Raw genomic sequence first — 15,933 nt, 5'->3', positions numbered from 1 at the left:
TATAATAAGTTGATAAGTGCTTTTGTAGAAAAACATAAGTGGCTTTAAATAAGCAATCTCAAACACCTTCTTAGTGCAGAATAATTAGGAGACTCATGATATAATGTAAATTGAAATATAATTGTTTGGTAATTATTTATAACGAAATTAGGGCGCTGAATGGTTAATAGAAGCCTATGATGCAAAATCAAAATCATTCAAAAGGTTTTAAAATCATTAAAAAATAAATTTTATTTTTATCAAACAAAATTTATCTGTTAATGATTTAGAAACAGCCCCTTAATAAAAATACCAAGAAGTAAACAAAGAAACGTTTATATCATTTACACTACAAGCTTGACGTATCAAGATTATTGGTTGTAACTCATGATAGGTTAGCCGACCCCTATGCCTAAGGGTTGGTAAAAATGATTATCAAGGTCATTTGTTTGACTGAGTTGGTGATGGGTCATAATATAAATAACTTTTGGGTTAATTTTTTATAATATATTAATAATAATTATTATTAGAGATCTTTTTTACAAACATGTAATATTTGTAAACGATTTTCTAATCTATGACTAAAATTTAATTTAATGATAACATATGTTTGTTTCGTAACGTATTTGTTTTTCATGTATTTGGTTATAATGGTTAATTCTTTTTGTGTGTTTGTGAAACAAAAAATACACGTATTACAGTTTTACATTGTGAACTGAATACATATAAAACAAACACATTGTGAAATAAATATATGTTAATCAATGCAGAAATATTATATTTAGATAAGAAATAATAATGTAAAACAAAATCTTAAGGTAGAAGTTCTTAAGGATCTTATAGATTTCGAAGTTTTCAAATGATTAAACCCTATGTTATTATAACTAGAAGGGTACTCGCGCAATGCAGCGAGATAAATCTTGATTTTAATGTTTAGTTTTTATTATTTATTTCTATCGATATAATACGATTTTATTTGGTTTTGAGAAAACGATAACGTTTTTACTTTTGAATGAAATATGAATTTGAGATAGCATAAAAATTTGGAAAAAAAATCGATATTCGTATCAAATTAACTATTTAATATATCTCGTTTTTTTTTTGTGTAACTTCTTTAATTTATTTTTTTATTATAATTTAATTTAGATTTAATAACAAAGTAATTTATTTTCAGTTTAACAATATAATTTTTTTTATAAAATAACAATTAAACATTATGTTAGAACTCAATGATTATCTTAATTATATATTTGATATTTAAAATAGATGTTTATCCTGTATTTAATTATGTCTATCAGCAGTTAGTTACACAAATTTAAAAATGGAGCTTTAATAAGTTGTACTTACGCAAAATTACTTGTAATATTAAATTTTAAATAATATGCATCAATAAACAATACTTCATATATGTAAATTAATTTTTAATAGTTTTTATCAATATAGCTATAAAAAAGTACTTTGTATGGTGTACGATATTGCCTTTTTCTATGACCACCCTCACTTAACTCCAAGATAGGATCGATGACCCTTACTTTTATAAAGATCTACAGTCCTTGAAGATGCAACATAAAAATGGGTGATTTTATTTTTTATTTTGTTTATATAAAATGAAATAAGTTGGTATTCATTAATTAATAACATAATTTATGTATATAATAATAATATTATTATTTAAGTAATAACTCTCGGTATGCAAAACGTACAAAACCGAGCAGGTGTACCTTTAAAATTGAATCAAAGGTCAGAAAAAATTACAGTTTGATCAAGGGGGAAAGTCAATACGGTTTGATCATAGAAAACTCATCTGTGTCGATTTCAATAATAAAATGTTTTTTTTTTTCAATTGGAATTGATCATTAAAATGGATATATGTTGTTTTTGTAATTGAGATAAAAATAACGATTTTTAAAATGAATTGACATTGAAATGAATAATAAATCATGAAGAAAAATAATAAAATCAAAATAATATGAGAAAATTTAACAAAAGTCTGTTTGGGCATAGTGATATTTATAAGGATGGTGATTTGTTCCGACCCGTTGGGGAACCCGGCTCATTCGACCCGGAAGGGGACGGGGATTCCTTGCTAAAACGGGTCCCTGGGGTGGGGCCAGGGAATGTTACTCAAACCGAGGTCGAGGTCGGGTCCGAAGATCCCTGATAGACTTAATTTAACATATACTTTTCATGGGGTTTGACCAGGGATCAGTCTGGGATTTGACCAGGGACGAGATGTTAATCCCCGTACCATCCGGGGACCAGGGGGTTAGAAAAACCCGCACCATCCACCCCCCGTTGTCACGGCTAGATTTTTATGTCTATAAGGGTATCCAAGGTTATGAGTTCAATTTAATATTTTCACCTAAGTTAATGTTTGGGCCTTTAATCAAAAACAGCTTTTTGCTCCTTTTGAATTATTAATTATATATTATTTTAAAATTAAAATAAATTTTTTTATATTTATTATTTTTAAACTACAGAGCTAAGTTTATATTCGATTTACGATCAGGTTTATGGTTGAGTCTGTTATAAATTAAATCCCGACATGTTTAAATCGACCCTTCTTTTCCTTTTTTCAAGTCTAACCTGATCGACAACATTAAACATCGACAAGGTTTCTTATTTATTATGACTTTTAAAGTTATATCTTAACATTTTAACATATTGACCATTCATTAAATTAAAAATAATAAATAAATAGGAAATGAAAGAAAGAGTAAATTATGGGTTTCGTCCCTGTTTTTGTTCTTATAGTTTGCAATTTTTTGTCCATGGTCTAATTTCTACCTTTAAAGTATAAGGGACCAAAACAGTAACGTTAGTGGTGGACTCGAACCGGGATGCTCTAGCATTGGTTCCTAAGAACAACGTGTCTTGACCTTCTGGTATTGGACAGACGTCAGCCCCCATTGATTGTATAGTGTATACCCGCTAAGTACACAACACAAAAGAATACGACACATTTGGTTGTGAATATAAACGTGACAGATAAATAAAGGCACAAAGGTCGAAGAAAAAAAAAAGAATTATCGTTTGTCTAGAAAAGAAACCTGCACCCGCTAAGACACGACCCAGACTCCTACAGAAGACAGCAGTGGGCTTTTCTTGAATTTGGACAGAAAGAAAAGAAACGAAGGGAAAATAAAGTAAAAGAATCTTTTGTTGTGTTATCGAAAAGGAAAAGAATTTTTATTAGTACGAAAACAACAACGAAATACAAAACATAAGGACTAAAATCAGAATTTTTAAACCATAGGAACTAAAATCGTAAATGTTAACAAAGTATAGGGACTAAAAATGTAATTTGGTCTAGGAAAAGTAACGAAACAACAGCCGACCCGTTTCATGAAGCATCCACATCCAGGACAGGACCACACCGATGGCAATGGATCCGCGGGAAGACAGACAGACTGAGCGCGTGAAGGAAAGCAGTGGCAAATTCGTAATTAACCACCGAAAGTTGCCTCATTAATAATAACAAGTGGGAAGTACAGAAAATGCGACTATTTATAAAGATGATGACTGAAGATAATTCTAACTTCATTGTCCTCATCGTCATCGTCAAGCCACACAACATCTCTCCTGCTTCTGGTGCTCCTGTCGCTGTATGCCTCTCTCTCTCTAGAACTTTTTTGAACTGCATGATTCATGATTCGATGTGTGTGATTCTGTTAATGATTCTGCAGTTTTGTTATTCGGAATCGGTGAATATAGAAGATCGTTTTGTTCTGTGTGTAATCCAGGATCCGATTTCATGGAGAACCTCAAGGATGAGGTAGTTATTTTGTTCACTGGTCCTATGCTTTCTGCCATTTTTGATGAGTCTTTTGTGAGTTTTAATTTCGGATTTTACTAATTGTGATGTATTTGAAATGATTTCGCCTTTTTTTGGAACTCTTACAAATGATTAGCGATGAGAGAGTTTTTTCTTTTAGTTCCGAGAGGATGATGCTATTTGGTTGGGCTAGGGTTGATGTTTGTAGATTATTCCTCCGGCGATCTAGTACACAAACTGGTTTTTGGCTCGTTTCGGGGGAGATGATTTGTTCTGTGGACAAGTTTGAAATTGTTTGTGGTCTCTGATGGTTGAGTGTCTGAAGTGTAAGAATCTAGGAGGTTTTTTTTTCCTTCTTTTTTTCTCATTTCTAGGGAGGAAACGGGGTTTCAGGAGTAGGTGGTCGTCATGATTGCTTAATTTTTCTGTTTTGTAGTTTACTTTTTCCTTAAGAGGGGATTGACAATTTTGATTTGTGTTTAAAGAATGGCCTTTTTTCAAAGCATGAATCGTCCAGCTGTACATGTTTGAATAAATTAAACCATACAAGTTATCTATATTTGATATACGGGTCTTTAAATGATGTTTTGTTTATAGTAGTTACCATGTGACATGTGTAAGGTAGAAAATTAATTCCTTCTATTGTACTATTTACTTACTTTTATTCATAACAAAAGAATTGGTCTTTTGTCCAATTATTTTCTCAACATGGAAATGGGACCCATGAAAGGAGGTGGAGAAGACAAGGAAACTACCAAAAAAATTCACCAGGACTGTGTTTTATTCATCTAATATCTAAAAGAAGTTAATGATAACCACAGTGAAACATGTGGAGTCTCTGCACTGCTGTAGCTAACGCGTTTAGTATCCCGCCTGTACATTCGCAAGAATGAAACTCAAAAGGAAATTAGAGCAATCTGAATAGAAGGTGTGGGATTTAAGTTGAGCAATTTTATAGGATATCCCCGAAGGGACAAACATGGGGATTATCCCTTTGTGATGGCATCCAATTATTGAAAATCATATTTGGAATAGAGCATCGTTGCTTTCGTAAGGGTAATAGAGCATGTGTTGCCGTTTTAATTTCTCTGTAACTTATAGCATAACTAGCTATTTTCTTTGATGGGTATGATTAGGGGGTGCTTGGTTCGTTTCAGTGAATGGAAATGAGTTTCATCCCCCCCAACACACACACACACAATTTGTTGAGTAATGCTTCATTATCCATATCTGGTGACAACCCATTCCATTTTACCGAACCAGCAACCCTTAGTTGTGTTTTCTTGATTTTTTTGTGTCATTCTGATGTAACTAGCAAATTTTCACATAAATGTTATTTGTTTTATGTTCTTTAATGGTTCTTTTAGTAATAAATTTTCTATGGTGTGTCTAGAAAAATGCACCATGGTTATCAGTACCTCAATTTGGGGACTGGGACCAGAAGGGACCATTGCCAGACTACTCTTTGGATTTCTCAAAGATCAGAGAGATGAGGAAACAGAACAAGAGAGAGATATCAAGAACTAGCATTGGTAATGAAGAAGACTTCATCTCTTCCAACAAACCCAAACTTGATACAACACCACAGCCAAGTGATCCCCATCACCATTTCAGCCAGGACCAGCACTCTCCAAATGTAAGCAGCGTCATATTTACTACACCAGATTTGGAATCATACGAGACCGGCCTGTTTTTGTGAAACCACAAAAACACACTGAAGCTTCACAGCAAAAATACTCTGAAGGTACAAAAAACATTGAAACTTCAGCAAAAACACTGTGAAGGTTTGTTTTTGTACCTTCATAGTGTTTCTGTTTTGAAGGTTTGGTGTGTTTTTGTGCCTTCAGAACTGGTCTCACGGGTCCCACAAAAACAGGGTGGTCGCACAGAAACCCAACCCTACTTCACCATTTACCAATATGTGATTGTTTTCTCTAAAGTCAATGAAACTCTTATTTTGGAACAAAATTCTCAACCCTGCATTGTGAACTTGAATCGTGGAACGACGAGCAATGTTGTGGTCATATCTTCAATAAATTTTCCGTATCCGCTTCCAAAATTGAATCTCTCCCAAGTACAAGGGGCGTTGGACTTTGATTCAAACTTCATTGATTTTCTGATGTCTGTTTCGGTTTCCATAATTCTTGTATTCATTTGGTTTTATTGTTGATTTTTCGGGTGCAGAACAAGAGAAGCTTATTAAGTTGCTTCAACTGTTGTGTTAAGGCTTGACGTTGTGGAGCAGAACGAAATTTTAACCGTATTTCATCCGGGTACTTGTTTCTTTGCATTAATTTATTAAATGCATTTTGATTTGTGATGATAAACGTTGTTGTCTGTAATTTGTTCACATTATGTGATGTTATTAATGAATGTAGATAGAATTGATGCTATTCAACTCTTGTTATGGTTCTTTTAAAATTCTTAACCATGCGTTACGTCACAACCGTAACAATGCGAAAGAAACCTCTCAAGGCGAGAGTAAAACCACGGGACTCTTAGGCTGCTTAAAGTCCACCACCATTAATAAGTAATACAAAAGTCTTCTATAGATAAAACTAGCGGCAAAAAACAATCATGATACTCTTTAAACAAATCATCAAGAAGTATGGAATCAAACTAAAAGGTAAATAGGAAGATGCGTTCCGGACCTCTAGAGCCGATCTCCACCGTTCAGAATGTAGATAAAGGTGTCTTAAAACCATTGATTTAAACCTTTAAATACATTAAAAATATTTTTATTTCAACATAATTTCATTTAACTATATACTCTATATTTTAATTCTTAATAATTAAAATATATGTAAATATTGTTAATTAATGTAATAATTTATATTTGACAAAGTTAAATTTTTATTGAAATGTAGTAATAATAAAACTATCATTGTTATAATATTAATATATAAAGGGTATTTGTTCCGTTAGAAACCTTATTTTCATTAAAAATCTAGGAATCATTGAAAACGTGCTAATACATGTTTATAATCATGAAAATCATGAATGTTTGTATAATGTTGTAAAGAGATTTATGTTTGTAAGTTATTATATGCTCACGACACGTGTCACACAACAATACTGTTAAGGAGTATGTACACTTACAGGGACGTATACAAAGAATATGTTTGCTTTCATTTGAAAGTAACCCAAAAGTCATGACTGACAATTAAATAGTTATTCTTGAAAAATAATTATAGAATATATGTTAAAACATAATTATGATAATTACATGGTATTATCTGTAAATAAGCATACTTATTTAAAGTTTTAGATAATTATATAATTATTTACAGATAAATATCAAACCCTGTTTAACGATATAGAGTGACTATTGATATCAATATATATAAATAGGGTGTTAGGCCAATTCAGTTTGGGAATGAATTCAATTCTTTGAATTTTAGCTCAGTCTATATACACATATTTAGACTTAGGGTTCTTTTGAGCTAGCACTTGGTGGAGGATCTATGTGTGTTCGTGTGTGGGTTAACTGCAGAGGAAACCGTGTTCGGTTTCTAAGTGCCACATCAGGCTTTTCACTAGATTCCACAAGGTACATTCCTAAACACCTTACAGTGTTACAATCAAATTAAATGTCTCATTGGGTCCGACTTAGATTTTAGATTCAAATTTTTTTTTTTTCTGAATTATTGTAACAAAATATTTTATTTTTCCGATATACAATGGACATGTTACACAATCTTGATAGTTCTCCAGTTATCAATATAAAAATAGCACATAGTTTTAGGATTGTATAATTATTACATTTTTAATTAATTAAATAACGTTTTTACCTTTGATAATAGAAATATATTTTTTTTTTCATCTCATAATTAAAAGTAACATTGGAAAATAAAACTTATTTTGAAACAAACTGAAATAAAAATGAGTATAAGGGGTTATTTGTTTACCTCTTAATAGTTCCATTAAGAGATAACCCCTGAATCGTTAAGAGGTGAATCTTGTTTGGCAGAAAAAAGTATGTCTCTTAATGGTTCTAAAACCCTCTGAATGATTTTGTATCCTGGATCTTCCTTAACCATTAAGAGCCCTAATTTTATTTGTACACAATTACTAAACAATTCTATTTCATTTTGCACTATATCATGAGAGCCTCTTAATCATTCTAACCACTTAATCATTCGACACCAAACCATTCAGCAATTGTCAAAATATTTGAAAGAATGTCTGATTTGGAAAGACTTCTTGCATCGTAACAAATCTTTGATTCAGATGCAAAAACAAAAGTCAAATACTTCGAAAATCCCTAAAATTACAATTTAATAAAAGTTAACATCAATCCTCGTGTTTATTACAAGTTTTAGAAAATTCTACACCAAGAAACCCTAAAAATTAATTTTAAATTCACAATAATTATGTCCCTTAACAAGTTATGTCACATAACAATATTTGCATTACTTGTTGTAATTATATTAATTAAAAATTAAAACCAACATTTAATAATAATGAAATATTAATTCAAGAATCTATAAAATTATGATAACCATAAGAAACCGGTAGATAATAAACTATTTGATTTTTTTATAACCTGGATATCCAACCCGCTATGCGAATCGACTAATCCCAGTACGACCATCTGCTTTGTAGATGACCCGGAGTCACCACATTTGAATCTCTGTGACCACAATGAGGTTTTTATTCATTATTGGATTTGAACCTGAGACCTCCTGGTATTTTTGACCTTTGGAGCCAAGTTCAAACCAATCAGGCACCATCCATGTGGTTAAATATTTCATTTTTTTTTCCATCTACAACGTGAATTTAATGTATTAATTAACATATACTTTTTTTCTCAATGTGTTTGTTTTATATTATATTTGTTTTTACAATGCGAATATTTATGTATTCGTGAAACAATAAATACAACTGAAAAGTTTTATATTGTGAACCTTATACATATGAAATAAACATACGTTGATTTTTATATTAAATTCAAATCTTAAAAGAAAAATATCATGTAAAACAATACCTTACAATAATAATTCTCATAATTATCACTATCTATAATATTCTCATACGATTAATCTCTTAATAATAATATAGGTATAAATATAAATATTCAGTTGACCAAGAGTTTGCTTTTAAAACAAGTAACATTTTTTATAAAATTGCAGTTAAAGATCATAATTCATGCCAAACACATACACTTATTCACACGAACTCTTCAACAATAATAATAACACATCACATTAATGTCAAAGAAGCCAAATAAATTCCACAACAATAAATTTTCATTTCTAATTTTTTTTATTAACATGGATATCCAACACGTTATACGAGTCGACTAACCCCAAGATGACCATCTGTTTCGTGGGTAGTCCGGAGTCACCGCATTTGAACTTTCGTGGCCATAAGAAGATTTTTATTCCTCATTGGATTCGAACCTGGTACCTCCAAACACTTTTGACCTTTGGAGCTCAAGTTTAAACCAATCGGACACCATCCTTGTGGTTAGCAATTCTAATTGAGAAACCGATATAGAATCAGACTCTTCACTCAATAGGACTTGAAACCATAAAAAAACCATGTCATATAATATAACTACATAATCATCACTCAAGTTTGAAATTTATGTATTCATACTTTGGTTTATTATGCAATGACACTTTGTCTTATTAGTTTTAACATGTTACAAATATTTGTATTACAAAGTAGATTTGTATTGAATGTTTGTTTAGATAACGAAGGATTTGTTTTGAATGATGTCATTTAGGCAAACTTTGGTGTATGGGACTGGAAAAAATAAAACTCGTTTCATGTTTGATACAGTATGGGAAAAGGACCAGGTGGAACAAAAACAATTACATTTATTTAATATAACCCTAATGGTATTTGGTTTCATAACCAACATCGACCATCTCAACAATCACTACTCTACCACCTTCGACAACCCTACAACCACCCACCACCTCCTTTACAACTACCACCTCCATGTCTATCACTATCACTATGACTAACTGTCCACCATGTCTACATCTTCCACAACCATCACCGTCGACCACTGCCAACCACCACCTATCCTCATCATCGTTATCGGCTTCCTACCATCGTCCATCAACACCTCTAGCTCATATGCATCAACCATCATCTCTACCTCCACATTGGCCACTTCCACCTCCATATCCACCATTATCTACCACCACTACAACCATCATCAACCATCCCCACATCATAGAGAACAAAAGTTGGCTGCTATCAACTACCATCTCCACCATCGTCGACTACCTACCATCATCCATCAACCACTTCTACCTCCATATTCACCACTGTTTACCACCATAACCATCTCCACATCATACACAACCAAGTTGGCCACTAGACAGTCATGTCCGGTCCTAGTCATGATAAACGCAAGATAAACACTTAGGTTAGAACAAAAAAGACGTAAGCACATTACATCTTTTTTATAACCTTAACTCCCAATCTTGTTTCATGGAAGAACAAGCATGAGACGTCCTACTAGATGTACCAAAAAACCTAACCTTTTCTGTATGTGGATTAATGTCTATAAAGATTGAGAAGATTTTGGTTTGAGATTGTTTTTTTAACAAGTGAGATAAGATCAGAAAAACTTGCTTTTTACATAAAGCGTCATCGTAAAAGATTATTGAATGAGTAACCACTAAACTATCATGTACAGTTAACAGAATAAGTTGTGAATCCCTGCTAACGAAAAGAAGTTGAGTTTCGTACATCTCAGCCCTTGACACTGTATTTTACAGGAAACTATAATAGTTGATAAATTTTTCAATAAAGAATAATTTAAAGATACATTATTGTAATAAAAAAATTATAAAAATAAATTATTATTTCATACATTATATATTTTATCCTTGTAAAGCCGGATCTTATGTTCTAGTTCATATTCAATCCGTACTTGTTACATCTTTAATTACCAAGGCACAGAATCTGCCAAGGAATGGCTGCAACAAGTAGGATTGACATCCATATCCATTCAGTTCCATCTATTGTGAATATCTATCCAACATTACTTGGATTGCATCTGATAACAAATCCACACGTCTGCAACTCCATTCATTTTCATTTCTTCATCTCCAACCAAGTCGAAAAAGGCAGAAGCCATCAAACCACAAGTATTTGCAGGTTTGTATTTGTCTTGCAGAAACCACATATTTGAAGCTGTTTTCAGACTTTAAACTTTTTAAAATAATCGTGTAAAACCATCACACTGTTTTAGGATAATCTGATTTGAGGTGGAAGTCTTCGTTCTACAAGAAAAATTGTCTGGAGCTACCAGGTTCAAATTCACGCCATTGATGCTAAGCCCTAGGATTAGTCGGCTTGCAAAACAAATTGGATATCCAGGTTAATTAAAAAAACCATCTATTAAGAGTGAACTAAGTGTACATTTTGATTAAGAGATGGATCAGATTTCTGGCTTGGATTCTGTTTTCTTGAAAGAAAAGAGAATGTAAATGTAGCGCACAGTATAATCAACTTCGATCATCTGGGGAAATAATCATCATTTCCATCTCATTTTACTAAACAGAATCCACACTCACAAATATTCAAATCAATTTCAAGCATATAGTTTTAAGAAATTCTCACGTTAAAAGATGGAACATAATAGAAGCCATTGATCAGATAATTGTAGTCTGGAAGTATTTTCGATCGACATCATTTTTTCCGATAACTTTCTCATCCCCTCAATGCCTCCATTACAAACACAAATCAATTGAAATATAAATAGATTAAGAGTGCTCAGAAGGATCCATTGGTTGTTTCTAATCAAGAATCATAAAATAGGTAGTTTTCAGCATCATAGCAACTCTAATCATTATTAACAAAACAGAATTCGATTCAAGGACTGTTACACAATCGTGTGAAAATGTTTTTGCTGCCAGTTGCAATTGATAAGCGTAATTAAAAAGGGATCTCTCAGACAAATGCCTCGATTCGTCTTCATGATTGAATGGAATGGATTAAATCAGACTCGTCATCTATGAAATCATCACCGAGATCCCATTTTCAAAACATATTTTTTAATCAACAAACTTCAGACATCCAAGGAAGGAGCAAAGCAGCATTAGCTCTCAAGCCTGGCGAAAGGCGAAAGCTCTTAGGCGGCCACTGCGAATGTCTCTGAGAAACAAGCCTTTGGATTATCATCACCAGTATCAATCAAACAACAAATCAAAATTTCACAAAACAATTGAGATCTCCCACCCAGAAATGATCAGCAACTTGTAAAACTAGTCAGACTAATAAAATCGCTGACAAAGTGAAGAGGGTGGATCGAATATCAGGGGATATCATTCCATCCCTAAAGCAATCGAAAATTTGCAAAAGGGGCAGACGATCCCCAATTCAAATTAAAGAATACAAAATGGAAACCGTTTTAGATTGAATACTAAAATTAAAAGTTTAAAAGAGTGGGAGTATCTCAGACATCCAGGAAGGATAGTAGCAACACGAGCTCTCAAGCCTGGCGAAGGCGAAAGCTCACTCAGGCGGCCACTGCGAATGTTCATGAGAAACAAGCCTTGAGATCTTCATCACCGATAACAAACACTAAAATCAATTGCGAGAGAAACATTTACAGAAGAAAATGGAACGATGTCAGAAAAACATTGGTGCTCAAGCAAATATTGAAGTTGGGAATTAGGGTTTTGTAGATATGAAGGAGAAGGGGATAATGGTGTAGTTATATAGAGAAGGGTTTGGGAATTAGGGTTTCGTGGTTTGACGGACATATCGACGGCTGCGATCTCTTGTGAATTTTATCTTTTTAGCGGACGGGTTTGGGAATTAGGGTTTCTATCGTTTTAGCGGACGGATTTCTTTCGCAGTATCAGGGTAAATTTTACATTATTGGTCCTTGTATTTTATAGTTTTTGATGTTTTGAGTCCTTAAAATAAAATAATTATGGACTACCACTTGAATTTGGTTTATACCCTAAAAAGTTTCTTTTGGTTGAGGGCATTTTAGTCTTTCTCTCAATTAGTTAAAAAAATATTTTTAAAACACCAACGAGTTGCTACCACGTGTTCCTCATTTCTTTCCCTGTCGCTTATTCATCCAATTTTTTGGTTAAATGTTGATTTGGATAAGAGGTCTGACTGGAGTAAAGAGTAAATTGGATTTTTTTTTTTTGTTTACCAAACATTGTGTAAGTGCTGATTGAGTAAAAAATACCATTATATCCCTCTTTCTGGAGTAAATGTTAATTGAAAATCATTGTTTACCATATGTATTGTATTGAGTGTTAACGTAAAATGTTATTTATCAAACTTTTTAAATATAATTTTAAATTCTTTTTTGCTTACGAACATATATTGATACTCTAAGGGACTGTTTACCAAAAACCATGGGTAAGTGTTGACCCTGATAAAAGGTCTGACTAGGGTAATGACGACTAAAGGGGTATGCCACAAATTGAGATCTCTTTAGGCGGTGAAGTGATATTAGAAATGTGTTTCTTCTGATTTAGGAATTGTTGATGATGGTTCGTGGAATATAGTTTGAACTTATCAAACAACTTTTCTTTAAAACCGAAATATCTTCGATTAGGTTGCTCTATTCGTTGAAGGATACCATGTATTCAAGTTCTTCTGGGTTCATTTGATATAGTAACCTCACCTAACCTAAGGTGGGTTTTTCAGGGGTTTCCTTGTCTGTTATAGAAGCAAGAAATGGTGATAATAAAGGTAGGGATAGTGATGACGGGATTTTTTTTGTTTTCCCTTGAAGTTGGGGCAGATGACTGAGGGAGGGTAGATAAAGAAAAGTAGTCGCTGACCGTGGCAAGCATGAATGTTGTCTCTGTCTCCGGACAGATGCACGGTCAGTGGTTAAAAGTTAATTTGTGTATAGTAAACACTCTTACTAGAATAAGAGCCTTTCATCTGGTAAGAGGTGGAAAGATATAAGTAAACATCCCCTAAGTCATATTTGCAAATAAGGGGTTGAAAATTTAAGACTGAGATCAAAATTGAGACAATCGTCTGGGTATGTAATGCTACATCATAAAACACAAGTAGAGTATTCGTTCATCATTTAGACTTCTAGGCTACAGTTGTATAAGAAAATCTAGTGTCTCCACATGTTGAAGATGGTTAAATTCATGCAATTTGAAATCTCTTGTGGATTTCATTAGTACGTGAGTTTTCCCACAACCATGCCTATAAATAACAATTATATGAGAAAATCTAGTTCTGGAGCTTGTTGTTTACTCCTTTTTTTTTTGCACTACAAACTTCTTAAACATGTGGAATGAAAAACCACATGTTTCTAGTCAATAAATACGTGCTTAAATCGATGTACTCCAACTTCAAAAACCCATCGATTAAGCTTCCAAGTTCGCTAGGTAAATCAATTTGTCGATAGATTATCAAGCATCGTGCTACTGCGGGTCATTGTAAATCTCATGACAATGTTGTGGGAAGTTTCTCAAGAATCACTTATTCGAGTTGTTGAAGATCTTCATAACAACCTGCTTATATGTCAATCTATCATCAGATTTTAAACTCTAACTGTTAGGACAATCCTCTCCGGTGATTGAGCCAGTAGGAGGGCTGGCTGAACCCCCCCCCCCCCCMCCATTTCTTTATCAAACAAGGGTGGTGCCTGATTGGTCAAAAATCAAAAGTACCTGGAGGTCCTAGTTCAAATCCAAGAAAAAATAAAAATCCCTTTGTGGCCACGGAAGTTCAAATGTGATGACTCCGGACTATCTGCAAAACAGGTGGTCGCCCTAAGATTAGTCGGCTCGCATAACGGATTGAATATCCAGGTTAATAAAAAAAAAGATACAAGACCAATGTCTTAAATTGTCCGGTTTACATTCTTGTTGAATCAACAAACCCTTGTTTGAATCTTTGGAGCACCTTTTTGTTTTTCTTCTTCGTTTTCTTTTATTTAATTGATTTGTGTAATTAAAGTTTTAATATACAATTTGATTATAACGACGTTATTTATGTCACAGTTATAAATTAGTTAAATAATGATTAATTCGATAACAAAAATATATTTTGAACTTCAACTAAAACTATAATTTAAAAAAATTATTTATCTTCTAACATTTCACAAGAAAGAAAAAAAAAACAATATTCCATATTTTTTTTTTTGTCTTTATCTACACATTCATCACATCTCGACTTTCTTCTCAAGAGTCTTATGAAACTTACGACAACTAATGTTAATCGTACATCTCACATTAACGTTTCTTAATACCTTAAACCCACAAGTTAAATTCATTCCGTTTGAAACTTACGGCAACTAATGTTAACCGAGATGTTATGTGTCGGGAGTCATGCCTTAATTCAAACACACTCCTTGGTAGAAATTATGTCTGATAATCTATTTTGTCAAACGGCAGTTTTCATATTTGAACTGCTACATGCCAGGTGGGTTATGATTGGTCTGTAGTCTTCCATCTGGCTGTTAGCTTCAGAGGCATATCATTATATTTGATCAGATATCATAACGCGAGGTTAATTTGCTTGATCAAATTAGATATCATAACTCGTAGCCTTGTGTGTTTTTCATCCATATGTTAACCTCATTCTTCTATCAACATTCAATCACATTACTCTTGATGTTTTTCGTCGTATATTTGTCGAGCTACATTTTACGTAATTGGGTCTTTTAATTCTAGGCCAACGTTGTTGCTCGTGTTGATAAGTGGGTAATTCTTTTTCACCATATTGTTGCATACTGCTTTCAATGGGGATATCATACTAAGGAACCGTTTACCTAAATGCTTACCCAATAAGTGCTTAACATTAGGAGTCAACACTATAATTTATTTTATTGGGTATGATTGTAGTACATCAAAACGTATCATATGCAACAATTTACCTGGTAAGTGTTTACCCGGGTAAGAGTTATCACTCTCACTTACCGGGTAAGACTCTCCATCCTTATCATCGCTCTTAACTGATAAGATTCTTGGTCTTTGTCATGTTCATCCGGTGAGGAAAATTACCCGATAAGTACTTTAGGTAGTGTTTGGTACGCAGACTGAACTGGATAGGACGGGACGGGACAGGACGGGACAAGACTAATTGTCTGTCCCATGTTTGGTACGACTAGGACATGACAGAACAAAACTGTTAAAATGACCATATTACCCTTAAATCAAATAAACTACAACTCACTATTAATTGCATTGTTACCCCCTCCTCCATCCCAAACCTCT

The 15,933-nt window shown here is 33.1% G+C and overlaps 1 protein-coding gene and 7 non-coding genes across 8 annotated transcripts; 1 reads left to right on the top strand and 7 right to left on the bottom strand.

The window, feature by feature from the left end:
• The first annotated feature begins 3,507 nt into the window (after positions 1-3,507).
• LOC112502341 lies at positions 3,508-6,150 on the top strand. Its single transcript, XM_025106235.1, has 4 exons — positions 3,508-3,584; positions 3,666-3,754; positions 5,148-5,390; positions 5,939-6,150. The coding sequence occupies exons 2-4, from the start codon at positions 3,734-3,736 to the stop codon at positions 5,984-5,986; spliced, it is 312 nt and encodes a 103-aa protein (XP_024962003.1). The 5' UTR covers positions 3,508-3,584; positions 3,666-3,733; the 3' UTR covers positions 5,987-6,150.
• A 5,004-nt stretch (positions 6,151-11,154) lies between these two features.
• LOC112503415 lies at positions 11,155-11,265 on the bottom strand. Its single transcript, XR_003067968.1, has one exon. It is a non-coding gene; the product is annotated as a small nucleolar RNA Z103 (small nucleolar RNA).
• Positions 11,266-11,367: 102 nt separating this feature from the next.
• Positions 11,368-11,445, bottom strand: LOC112503453. The gene has a single exon (XR_003067984.1). It is a non-coding gene; the product is annotated as a small nucleolar RNA Z155 (small nucleolar RNA).
• A 41-nt stretch (positions 11,446-11,486) lies between these two features.
• Positions 11,487-11,565, bottom strand: LOC112503437. Its single transcript, XR_003067979.1, has one exon. It is a non-coding gene; the product is annotated as a small nucleolar RNA R41 (small nucleolar RNA).
• Positions 11,566-11,666: 101 nt separating this feature from the next.
• Positions 11,667-11,753, bottom strand: LOC112503597. Its single transcript, XR_003068031.1, has one exon. It is a non-coding gene; the product is annotated as a small nucleolar RNA SNOR75 (small nucleolar RNA).
• Positions 11,754-11,785: 32 nt separating this feature from the next.
• On the bottom strand, positions 11,786-11,910 carry LOC112503685. The gene has a single exon (XR_003068054.1). It is a non-coding gene; the product is annotated as a small nucleolar RNA SNORD14 (small nucleolar RNA).
• Positions 11,911-11,948: 38 nt separating this feature from the next.
• On the bottom strand, positions 11,949-12,065 carry LOC112503528. The gene has a single exon (XR_003068010.1). It is a non-coding gene; the product is annotated as a small nucleolar RNA snoR99 (small nucleolar RNA).
• A 107-nt stretch (positions 12,066-12,172) lies between these two features.
• Positions 12,173-12,297, bottom strand: LOC112503701. The gene has a single exon (XR_003068059.1). It is a non-coding gene; the product is annotated as a small nucleolar RNA SNORD14 (small nucleolar RNA).
• Positions 12,298-15,933: the final 3,636 nt, after the last annotated feature.

This window comes from Cynara cardunculus (assembly GCF_001531365.2).
Source record: "Cynara cardunculus var. scolymus isolate 2C chromosome LG 1, CcrdV1, whole genome shotgun sequence".
Taxonomy (NCBI): domain Eukaryota; kingdom Viridiplantae; phylum Streptophyta; class Magnoliopsida; order Asterales; family Asteraceae; genus Cynara; species Cynara cardunculus.
This window is presented reverse-complemented; position numbering and strand designations above follow the sequence as displayed.

Coding starts and splice junctions, on each gene's coding strand:
- LOC112502341 (XM_025106235.1), top strand. CDS start 3,734: ATGGAGAACCTCAAGGATGAG. Junction 3,755..5,147: donor TGGAGAACCTCAAGGATGAG/GTAGTTATTTTG, acceptor TGGTGTGTCTAG/AAAAATGCACCATGGTTATC. Junction 5,391..5,938: donor AGGACCAGCACTCTCCAAAT/GTAAGCAGCGTC, acceptor TTTCGGGTGCAG/AACAAGAGAAGCTTATTAAG.